A 12,599-nucleotide genomic window follows, 5' to 3' on the forward strand; every position below is an offset into this window, starting at 1 on the left:
AGGAGTGGTCCTGGGGAAAGAGGAGTATAATGGGAGGAGTGGTCCTGGGGTGCCGGCTCCCTGCACATGTGTACCGTGAGCCGGTGTACGCTGGTAACCATGATACACATCGGGTAACTAAGGGAAGCGCTTCCTATAGTTACCCGATGTGTATCATGGTTACCAGCGTACACCGGCTCCATCACGATCCCAGCATCGCAAGGTTATGTCCGCTGGGGGCGGGGCCGAGCGTGCCAATGTGTGCCGGGGGCGGGGCCGAGCGGGTGAGGCGTCAGTGTATGCCGGCTCCCTGCACATGTGTACTGGGAGCCGGTGTACGCTGGTAACCATGATACACATCGGGTAACTAAGGGAAGCGCTTCCTATAGTTACCCGATGTGTATCATGGTTACCAGAGTACACCGGCTCCGTCACGATCCCAGCATCGCAAGGTTATGTCTGGGCTGGGTTGCCGGTGTGGACTCCTGGGAGTGCACTGCAGCAGTCACCTAGGAGTCGGGGCTTCGTTTGAATTCTGGGGAGGGGCGTGGCCAAGTGGGCGATGCGTGCGAAGGGCCGGGGCTAGCGACCAATCCATGCGGGGGGCGGGGCCAGGCCGAGGTGACTTGTCACTGTAACGACACTGTCACTGTAACTACACAATTTTGGAGCAAGGACAGACAGACAGAATAAGGCAATTATATACATATATATAGCCATTTTTGTGCACCCCACACTTTAGTTAGAGATTTTTAACCATTCATTTACAGACAAGAGAAATGTGTATTTCTCTGGAATAAGACATTGAATCACATTTATATTCATATTTCTATGTACTATATGCCCATATCGACAGCTTAGGGAAGTTGATCTTACTGACAGATTCCCTTTAAAGAGATTTTTACCAAGTATCTACAGATGATAAATCTGTGACTGACAATGAGGGATGGAATATCGATGTGCTGCAACCTTGCAAAAAGCCATCCTGTGATCACACATTTATCCCAGCATAGGTGACAAATGTTGACTGTGAATGCACTGTATGACAATAAATGTAATCTAAATTCCAATGTCTGAACTTCACTACTATATAAGATTTGCCATTTCTCGGTAAACCTCAAAATACTAGGGGCTGCTAATAAGTCTTTGGTTTTGTGATTTTTTTTGTTTCTATGTTATCAAAATGTTACATTACATAATGTGTCTGTCATTAAGTGCTTTATGTGTCTAATATATGTTTTCAAAATGTAGTGTTTGTTGCTCATGGCAACAGTGTTCTATGCACGCGGGAAAACAACATGGCGGAGTATAATGCGATATTCACAGCAACAGAGCAGAGGAGTGATAAAATTCTTTTTTCTGCAAGGAAAGTCCTCGAAGGATATTCATGGCAATGTCTTGCAGACATTGGGGGATCAATGCCCTTCAAACTCCACAGTTAAGAACTGGGTTGCCAAATTTAAAAAGGGGCCACTTCAGTACCAATGATGAGAAACGTCCTGGACGACCGAGAGTGGATGTTGTTCTGGAGATCGTCGATGCTGTGCACAACCTCATACTGGAGAAGTCGACGAATTTCAGCTAAAGCAATAGCAGACATCATAAGGATTTCCCGTGAACGTGTTTGTGTCATTATCCATGAACATTTGGACATGAAGCTATCTGCAAAGTAAGTCCCCAAATGTTTGACAACAGATTAGAGAAGCATGCGAGTGAAAACTTCCCGGTCCATTTGTCAGTGTTTCTGGACTGATAAAATCTTCCTGGATCGACTGGTCACTGTGGATGAGACCTGGATTTATTTGTATGATCCTGAAAACAAGGAGCAGTCAAAAGAGTGGAGGCACAGTGGTTCTTCTCATCCAAAGAAGTTCAGGGTGCAAAAATCAGCCACTAAGGTGCTGGCGTCTGTATTCTGGGATAAGGAGGACGTGCTGCTACTGGACTACCTTCAAAAAGGTTCCACCATCAATGCAAGGTATTACATTGAACTTTTGGACCAATTGAAGGCAGCTCTGAAGGCCAAAAGGTGCAGCAAGCTGTCCAAAGGAATCTTGTTCCTGCCAGACAATGCCTCCGCACAAGCAACCACAGCAATACTGGCAGAGCTGGGCTTCCGGCAGGTTGACCACCCACCTTATTCACCAGATCTAGCTTCCTCCGACTATTATCTCTTTCCAAACTTGAAGAAACCCCCCAAGGGTAACAAATTTCAGACCATTACTGATACCATGGCTGCTACAGATGCCTGGTTAGAGGCACAACCAAAATCCTTCTATTTGCTAGGCTTATAGAACTTAGAATATTGCTGTAAGAAGTGTGTTGCTGTAAAGAGTTAAAAAAAAAAAATAAGGTTGGCACTCATCTGGATAAATAAAAGCAGTCCGTTATTTCAAATGGACGGGAGGAACAAGGGGAGGATGTGGAAAGCTAGGATGACAGCTGCTGTTTCGCGCTGAAGGCAGCGCCTCTAAGTGTCCATGCGTCACTAGCTCACCTCCCATGGACCCGTAGAAGCTATACCTTCAGCGCGAAACGGCAGTTGTCGTCCTCGCTTTCCGCATTCTCCCCTTGTTCCTCCCGTCCATTTGAAATAAAGGACAGCTTTTATTTATCTGGGTGAGTGCCAACCTGCTTTTTCTGCTTTTGGTTGGCACCCCCTTCAGTCCATAACTCTCTACCCCAGCTGCTGGTTTTAGCTATGTATTTGACTTTGAGCTTTGGTCTCTAGTGCTGAACTCTTCTTGTTGGCTTTGCTATATGTAAGAAATGCGTTGACAACAGTGGAGAGTATGTGGAATACATGTAAAGTTTCATCATCCAATCTCATGTCTTTCTGGGTGAAGCCAAATACTTAAACAGCAGCCCCTTGTATAATGATGTAAAAGATAAAAGTTATGGACAAAGCTCTTGACATTACAACTGGCCCAGAATGTATTACTCACCCGCCACAAGAATATATATCTTTAAACTTCATCTGATTATCTAAATTTTAAAATCACTATAATATTCACTTTCTACTGTAAATTAAAGGATTGTATGTAAATGATTGAAAGGTGACCACGTCATTACATTAAGGAGCAGCCTATAAGCTTTGTATACTTGCCGTTAAGCAGATTCGATTGTGCATTGCTTGTCTAAAATATTCCATTATTTTTCCAGTCTGCAAAATTGGTTCTTATATGTATCTACGTTTTACAACCAATAAGAGAGATGTAAAAATGCCAAAAATGGGTCTAAGAACTGTCAAACTCCAAGCAAAAAGTGGTGTGTACCAATATTGCATTAATGAAGTGGCAGGTATCTGGTGCAGTGCCGCAACCCTATTGTCAAACTGAACAGCCCAACTAAATAACATTAGACCTAGTGCTGTCCATTTTTCACGGAGGTCTCTTGGACTGAACATACGACCGTGTGAAACAACGTAGCTTCTGATATTTTCTGCTTTTAAAATCCAAAATAAATAAAATAAATGGGTTTCCAATGATAAGAAAAAAAATATATTCAAGTAAAGGATGAAAATATAAATTTAAAATAGTATTGTAATTTATTTTACTTAGGTATATGGCTGGGTGGGCTGAAAGTATACAGAACACCCCCCCCCCCCAAGGTGTACTGCGCCAATGATGTACAAGGCATAAATGTCGCAGCTGTTATTCTGAGGGCTTGCCAAGAGTAAGTAATACAGGTCAAATGCTCCATTGATGCATTACATGATCATGAAGGTGGGCTGATGCCTGTGTACTTGTGTTTCAATATGCGAGTCAAGCTACGTGATACACTGGAAGTCCTCAGAAAGATGGCTAGTGAGCACACACCACAGCGCTGTATCTGTGTGTCTAACACACTGGTACTAACTCACACGTAGAAAACGTTCTAGGAAAGTTATTTTTCCACATTACATCTGCCCTTCACTTTCAGCTTACCAAGCATCTTTACAAAATAATTGATTTTTTTATCCTTAATTTAAAGCATATTTCCCTTATTTCTGGAAAACCCCTTTTACACACTCTGCATATCTATATGAAAACTCTTGTTACACCATTGTAAATCCTGTTACTCTCGCTTACCATTTCTTCATCTTCAGCCAAAAGCAGATCATAATCACTGAGTGCCACACAAAAGATGATTGCCGTTACACCTTCAAAACAATGGATCCACTTCTTTCTTTCTGATCGTTGTCCTCCAACATCAAACATTCTGCATAAAAGACGTTAGAGGGTGATAAATATATAAACATATACACACGTACATATACACACACACACACATTTTAATATATATATATATATATATATATATATATATATATATATATATATATATATATATATATATATATATATATATATATATATATATATATATATATATATATATATACACACACACACATATATACACATGTACACATGCATACATACATGCATACAATATGTATTTATTAACCCGTGGGGAAAATCCAGACACGTTAAAATACTTTACCTTGGCCAGTTATCAAAAATAGGGGGGACCTGTTTTTTAATTATCTGAGTAACGTAAAAAAAAAATGGAGTGGGTCACCTTTATTTTTGATCACGAGCCAAGGTAAAGTTGACAGCTGAGGGTTGCGGCCCGCAGTTGTCCATTTACCTGTGCTGGTTATCACAAATCTCATGTCTTTATTTATTCCCTATCCACATGTTTGCAGGGCAATCACCCCCATTTTGCTTTCTTTTGCAGCCCCCTAGCCCTTACTACGACCTTTTTAAAGCACAGAAGCTAGGGTCTCCATTGACTAATATATGGGGGTTGGGGATGGGAGTCACATTCGGGTCCCGAACCAAACTTAACTAAGTCCGGCTGAACTCAGCGAATCCAAACTTCCACGGGTCCGCTAATCTCTAAATTTTAATGTGAATTCAGTGACACAATCTTTGCGTACCTGGCTCTAAATGGCTTAAAAGTGTTGCCCAAGTTTTGTATAAAACAATTTAATGTCTATAGACGATGGGTGGATTTCTTACTTATTAGGGAGGGAAAAAAGCCCCACAAATAATGAGCATGAAAATGAACTGTGGATTCAAAACAGAAAAGCAATTTTGGAGACAAGTATGGTACAGGTCCAAGGTACATCAATGGCATTTCAGCAGCAGAATTTAGAAGGTTAGCCTTAAGAGTTATGCAGTAGTTTATCTTGTAAAGTACACATCCGTGAAGTGTAGACGTGTAACCTTACAAATTGATAAAAACAAATTGAAGTTAGAGAATTGAGTAGTAGAGCGATACTGCAGTACAAATAAGCAGTGCGCATGTGGCCCCTGAGGCTCCATTTTGTGGCCTGCCAAAGGCAGCGTTTCATTTCAACTGAATGTGTGTCCTCGGGTGTACATTCAATTAAAATGTATCACAGAATAGATACCAGCCACTTGCCAGACACTGGCTACTGACATCAGCATCTCTGTTGCGGCTGCTGCTATAAACCGCCCGTGTGGAAGAGGAAAAGTATGTCGTTTGCAGACGGAGCGAGGTTAGGTGAGAAGATATTTTATGTGTGCATGTACAGAACAGGCGAATGGGGCACATTACTACAAGATGGGGACCAGGATGCGGACAACACTACAAAATGAGGACCACGATGGGGACATTACTACAAGATGGGGACAAGGATGGGGAGATTGCAACAAGAAAGGGATTAAGATGGGAACATTGCAACAAGAAGGGAACAAAGACATATTGCAACAAGAAGGATACTAGAATGTAGATCTTACTACAAGATAAATCCCCATCTACTGGCCTAATCGAAAACTAATTTCTAATATGACTGCATTCAATTTTTTTTGCCTACTTCCGGTCTGATGGCGCTTTACGTCTGGTCGGATGACGCTTTATTTGAGAATCCAGGTACATGCTGGGATTTTCAAAGTGTCATAAGGGGCAGAGGCTGCGGTCACTGCCTCCTTCCTGAAATGAAGAGTCACCAGTGACACTCGTTTTAGGGGCTGGTCTGGTCTCTGCGGTGTTCCTATGTGTTGTTATTGTGCAATTTGCATAGTGACAGCGCATTGTGTTGCTTGCTCGATCAGTAGAGCAGGATGCATTATCGGTGCATTGTGTCAGATACTAGCTCCACCCCTGCAAGAGACAGCACTTGCGAGCGGGGGTAAAACTGGTTTCTGAATGCTGCCGGGTACTTTGATAATCGATGTGTGCTGTCCTGTCGCCAGCTTTACTGATCTGAGCCAGTAACACAGACCATTGTCACTGTGCAAATCGCAAAATGACAGCATACAGGGACAGAGCAGTGACCATACCAGCTCCTGAAACGAGTGCCACTGATTATGTTTTGTTTCAGGGAGGAGTAAGAGGCTTTGGCAGTCACCATTGCCTCTGCATTTGATGACACTTTGTTTGAGTAACCCAGCATGCACTGGGATTCTAAAACAAAGCTTCATCAGACAGTAAATGGAGGAAAAAAAAAAATCAATAGTAGCTAATGTAGAGAGGAAGGAGATTACATATTTAATGCAACTATATTAAAAATTATTCTAGATTATTGCAATAAATAGATGGGGCTTTAGATGAAAATATTTTCAGCCTTTGAACCATCCCTTTAACACAAGAAGGGGACATTACTTCAAGAAGGGGACCAATATTACAAGACAGGTGACCTCATTACTGGACAAGGAACCCTATTACAGGATGAGCACTAAAATGAGAGACGTTATAACAAGATGGGTATCATTATTACAGGATATGTGACATTATTATAAATTGGGGACTAAAATTCCAGGATAAGGGACATTATAACAAGACGGAACATTATTAGATATGGAATCATTATTACAAGCTCAGGGACATTATTAATGCATGGGGGCCAGAATTACTAAAGAGCTAATTGTAAAACTACCGTATTTTCGTTTTATAATACGTACCGGATTATAAGACGCACCCCAAAATTTAGAGAGAAAAAAAATAAAAAAAAATTAAAATAAAAATTATTATCCGGTGGTGCTGGAGTACGGCAATGCTGCGGGCGGTGCAGAGAGGGGCCCAGAGGCTCACTGCGGGCAGCGGCACTGCTCTATGCCGGGACTGTGCGGCGTGAGCCTGCTCTGTGTCGGGGCTGCTCTGTGCTGCAGGCGGTGAGGCACGGGCCATTCTTAAGATGTCGGCGGTGCAGGCTTCAAAGAAATGGAGGCCGAAGTCGGCGCATATGCAGATGAGAGCTTGAGCCAAGAGCTCCATCTGCGCATGCGCGGACTCTGGCCACCATGCTTTGAAGCCCTCACCATCGACACCTTCAAAATGGCCCATGCATCACTACCCGCTGCACAGAGCAGCCCCGACAGTGAGCAGAGCCGTGCTGCACAGCCCCGGCACAGAGCAGCACTGCCCACCGCACAAGCATTGCCCCTTCCTCCTGTGACCCTTCTACACCGCCACCCTCCCGGTAAGCTACATTTGGATTTTAAGACGCACCCCTCATTTTCCTCCCAAATTTTTGGGAGGGAAAGGGAGTCTTATAATTACTTCAATATATTATATATAGATATATATTTTTTTAATTTTTTTATATTTATAATAAAAGTATTAAAAAACAGAAAAATGCTGACCACTAAAAAACCTCCACTGTTTTATGTTGAAACCAAAGTAGAAAAGAGGGCTTGTACCAAAGGCCATATGACCCTGTTAAAAAGAAAAAATGAAATAAAAAAAATTATCAAAAATTATCAAAAAAGGTCATACACAAAACTAATAGCATCACTGAAAACTTATCCCTTAAAGAATGCGCCCCCTCATATTCAAAGTTTTTCTATGTGTAGCCCACTTGCCCGGCTGAGTTGGAAACCACTAATGTGAAAAAAACAAAACAAAAAAAAACAAAAAACACAAAAGAATAGTTTGTATTAAGATGAAAAGCTATTCAAAAGAATATTAGGCTTTGACTTACTTAAAGTAAAGGTCTTTGAATGTGAAATGCGTTTCCACAATACCCGTAGTTTTGACTCGCGTCCGGAGCACATCTTGTTGGGTAGGAATGTAATTGGCCTGCGAGATCCGATCCAGATCATTTAAGTAGCTTTAAGAAAAAAGAAAGAAATATTTTATGAGATGAACCTCAACAGAATTTTAAAAGCTCTGCTAATTGCTTCCACTGGTTTCCTTCATCATATCTCACACTTACTATGAGGCAGAGTCATTGAGTTGGTATTCTCGTGATCGGCCGAAGCATGCCTGCACGCCAGCATCTTTCCACAGCCTCCTAATGACACCTGCAAGCTCTGGGGAGAGAATGCCTTCCTCTGCACTACTGGCTAAGACAAACAGCTGCCGGGCATCATCCTGAGTAGAGTGGAAAGGGAATTAAATAATAGGTTAATATGTAATCTCTTAAAACATTTTAATGCCGAGAAGCCCAATATGCACTATAATGTAGACTTAGCCCTCACAGCTCTCGTCACATCTCCAAAATCAATTTTCAGTCTTCCCATGGCTCGTATGATAGCAATTATGGACTGGATGGTGTTACTGTAGACAACCACTTTGTATTGCTTGCACTCTTCTTCTGAATATCCGTCTTCATGGATAATCCTAAAACCACAATAAATACATTAGTGTATACACATATACGTGATAAAAGGAGATTGTTGAAAAAGTAATGGAGAAACGACTAACACTGCATTAACTTCATTAGTTAAAGGCAAGCACAACACTGGAAATAATGCCAACTGACTGACTTGCAAGGCCTAATTTATGGTGGTGCATGGACTTATCCTATACCCTCTCCATCAGAAATAAAATAGCTTTACGAATACGACGCCATAGTATGGAGAAATCTTGTGGCTATGAATTGCATTAAACACCACACGGAGCACTAAGGACAGGTTCACATTAGCGTTAGGGATTTTGTTTTCTGTTCCTATAGCAAACACTGAAAAGTGTTGTAGGAGATGGATCAGTCATGATGGGCATAACAGTAGTGTTCTGATATTCAAAAAAGGGGCTGATTAGTCTAAATCCATAAGTCCGCAGTCATGCTATGTGACTTCAGGTTTATGAATCCTCACTTCGCACTGTGAGGATTCGCCGGTTAGAGCAAGGAAAGGTGGTCACGTGGCCAGTTGGTATGTGATATGCATGCTCCTGGCCACGTTCCGACTATAGAGGTGCATCCTCACTCAATGCACGTGGATTGAGCGAAGCCATTGCCATCTAGTCGGATACTGGCAGGGAGTATGCATATCGCATAGCTCTGGAACAGGCAAATCCTCACAGCACACAGAGCAAGGGCTGTAAGGATTCATAAGTCTGCAGTCACCGAGTGACACAAAGTGACAGTAGACTTAAGAATTTAGGAGGGACAACCCCTTGAAGGAAGCAGTAACTGAAGCCGAAATGCAGGGGTGGTATGTGGCCACAATGCTGTCAACTTCAGGTAAATCAAAGTTGGCCCAAACTTCAGAATATTACATCTGAGGTCAGCCATACAAATCATCTGTATGAATTACTTATGAAGAGAACCTTCACAAAAAATAAGCCATCTGAAAAATCAATACAAACATACAAAAGATTCCATACATGAAACAAGGATTTCAAACACTCTAGATATCTAGGGTTATCAAGTTTCATAAAACTGATGGCCTAGCCTAGAGTCAGATACCTGACATAATAGTTACTCAAAAGCATAGACTAGGACTAAGTTGGATGCAGTGTCGGACTGGCTACCGGAGAAACCGTAATACCAGTGCTGGCTGCGGTTACCTGGATTAAACTCCGGAGCTCTCACCTGAGCTCCGGAGTGCAGCCTGGTCTCAACAGCGGGTTTCCAGGACTGAACTGCAAGCACAGGCTGATTCCCCCATCAATTGCAGGTCAGTTCATGACAGCTGTGAACAGGCCGGGCTGAACTCCGGAGCTCAGGTGAGAGCTCTGGAGTTCAACCCAGGTAACCGCAGCCAGGACTGGTATTACTAGCGGGATCTCCGGTAGCCAGTCCGACACTGGTTGGATGTGAAACTCAACCATTCAGTTGATTGAAGCGCACATAGTGATGGGATAAGGCTGCAATTCCAACAGCAGCATCTAAAAAGTACAGCATGGTACAAAGTACACGGAAGGAGAACCGACATTTACAGGTGTCCTGTAGAAGTATTAAAGAGTAGTGATGAACAAGCGTGCTCGATCGAGTATTGAGGTGCTCAGGTACTCGTGGTGATCGATTAAGTATCCTGAGTGCTCGGATGTGTTGTCCGTGAAACATCGAACACAAAGCACAGGCTTGCTTCACTGCATGACATGAGTAGGCACCACAGGGAGAGTCATTTGCAGTCTTTGAATGGCTCTTACTTGGGGGTTAAAACAATGTTTTTGAATATATTGTGTCCACCCCCTCGCGCAAAAAAAAAAAAAATTCTTTTTATATGGCTAATGGCTGGCTGTTTGTGGGTGGAGAGCCGAACTGGCCAATCATTGGTTTCTATTATAGTCGTTACTCGAATTGAGCCCTTTTAGAGTGTCTGACCTGCTTGGTTCAAGTAACGAGCACCATCATCAGTGAGTTCAGTCACAGCATACCTTGCTGCTTGTATGCCCACTCAGGTTTGACTGAAGTCTTACCTAACCAGCTCCATGCCAAATGGGACATTACTCAAAGCAGAGTGGTTGTGCTAGGAGTGGAAGGTCCCCGACTGGTTCCAAATGCAGCACTGGCCACTGGATTGAAAGTAACACTGCACAGTGGTTTTACAAGTCATTCTTCTACTGCATACGAAGGGTACTAATTTAGGGGCATGCTCAGTACTATAGTAATATACAATTCAGTAGCAGGACCCTCATTTAGTCAAATTGCTTATTGTTTATCCACTAAAGAATCTCAATGGCTACTGAAATGGTCTACCGGTTAGGGTACCGTCACACTTTAGCGATGCAGCAGCGATCCCACCAGCGATCTGACCTGGTCAGGATCGCTGCTGCATCGCTACAGGGTCGCTGGTGAGCTGTCAAACAGGCAGATCTCACCAGCGACCAGCCCCCAGCAAGCAGCGACGTGCAAGCGACGCTGCGCTTGCACGGAGCCGGCGTCTGGAAGCTGCGGACACTGGTAACTAAGGTAAACATCGGGTATGGTTACCCGATGTTTACCTTAGTTACCAGCGCACACCGCTTAGCTTAGCGTGTGCAGGGAACAGGAGCCGGCACTGGCAGCGTGAGAGCTGCGGAGGCTGGTAACGAAGGTAAATATCGGGTAACCACCTTGGTTACCCGATGTTTACCTTGGTTACAGCTTACCGCAGGCTGTCAGACGCCGACTCCTGCTCCCTTCACATTCAGGATTGTTGCTCTCTCGCTGTCACACACAGCGATGTGTGCTTATCAGCGGGAGAGCAAAAATAAAAAAAACAAACCAGGGCTGTGTGTAACGAGCAGTGATCTCACAGCAGGGGCCAGATCGCTGCTCAGTGTCACACACAGCGAGATCGCTAGTGAGGTCACAAAAACCGTGACTCAGGAGCGATCTCCGTAGCGATCTCGCTGTGTGTGAGTACCCCTTACAAGCAGCAGCTCTCAAGATCTCAGTATGAGGCCTCCTGCTGGTCAACAAAGTGATTACCAGACACATGACATCACAGTGGCACCGCTTCTGGTGAAACATGCAAGCCCTCGTTTCCTATTCAGGCAAGCATTAAAGGATTTACTGGTATTAAACAATTACATGAAAACATCGCTAGGTCTAAAGGTCCAGTCACTCTAAGCAACTTACCAGCGATCCCAACAACGATCGGGATCGCTGGTAAGTTGCTAGGAGGTTGCTGGTGAGATGTCACACTGCGACGCTCCAGCGATCCCACCAGCAACCTGACCTGGCAGGGATCGCTGGAGCGTCGCTACACGAGTTGCTGGTGAGCTCACCAGCAACCAGTGACCAGCCCCCAGCGCCGCGTGGAAGATGCTGTGCTTGGTAACTAAGGTAAATATCGGGTAACCAACCCGATATTTACCTTGGTTACCAGCGCACGCAGCTACACGTGCAGAGAGCAGGGAGCAGCGCACACTGAGCGCTGGCTCCCTGCTCTCCTAGTTACAGCACACATCGGGTTAATTACCCGATGTGTGCTGCAGCTACATGTGCACAGAGCAGGGAGCAGCGCACACCGCTTAGCACTGGCTCCTTGCTCTCCTAGTTACAGCACACATCGGGTTAATTACCCGATGTGTGCTGCAGCTAAATGTGCACAGAGCAGGCAGCAGCGCACAATGCTTAGCGCTGGCTCCCTGCTCTCCTAGCTACAGCACACATCGGGTTAATTAACCCGATTTGTCCTGCAGCTACATGTGCACAGAGCAGGAGCCGGCACTGACAGTGAGAGTGGCGGAGGCTGGTAACAAAGGTAAATATCGGGTAACCAAGGACAGGGCTTCTTGGTTACCCGATATTTACATTGGTTACCAGCCTCCGCAGAAGCCGGCTCCTGCTGCCTGCACATTTAGTTGTTGCTGTCTCGCTGTCACACACAGCGATCTGTGCTTCACAGCAGGACAGCAACAACTAAAAAATGGCCCAGGACATTCAGCAACAACCAACGACCTCACAGCAGGGGCCAGGTTGTTGCTGGATGTCACACACAGCAACATCGCTA

General features: G+C 44.1%; 1 protein-coding gene across 1 annotated transcript in view; it reads right to left on the reverse strand.

The window, feature by feature from the left end:
- Positions 1 to 12,599, reverse strand: part of GNAI3 (G protein subunit alpha i3) — a 117,850-nt gene that overhangs the window by 46,486 nt on the left and 58,765 nt on the right. The window contains exons 3-6 of the mRNA XM_075335753.1: positions 8,412 to 8,553; positions 8,147 to 8,304; positions 7,913 to 8,041; positions 4,050 to 4,179 (exon numbers count right to left, since the gene is read on the reverse strand). Of these exons, the coding sequence (XP_075191868.1) occupies positions 4,050 to 4,179; positions 7,913 to 8,041; positions 8,147 to 8,304; positions 8,412 to 8,553 (559 nt within the window). The remainder of the gene's footprint in view (positions 1 to 4,049; positions 4,180 to 7,912; positions 8,042 to 8,146; positions 8,305 to 8,411; positions 8,554 to 12,599) is intronic.

The sequence above is a fragment of the Anomaloglossus baeobatrachus genome, chromosome 2, assembly GCF_048569485.1.
Source record: "Anomaloglossus baeobatrachus isolate aAnoBae1 chromosome 2, aAnoBae1.hap1, whole genome shotgun sequence".
Taxonomy (NCBI): domain Eukaryota; kingdom Metazoa; phylum Chordata; class Amphibia; order Anura; family Aromobatidae; genus Anomaloglossus; species Anomaloglossus baeobatrachus.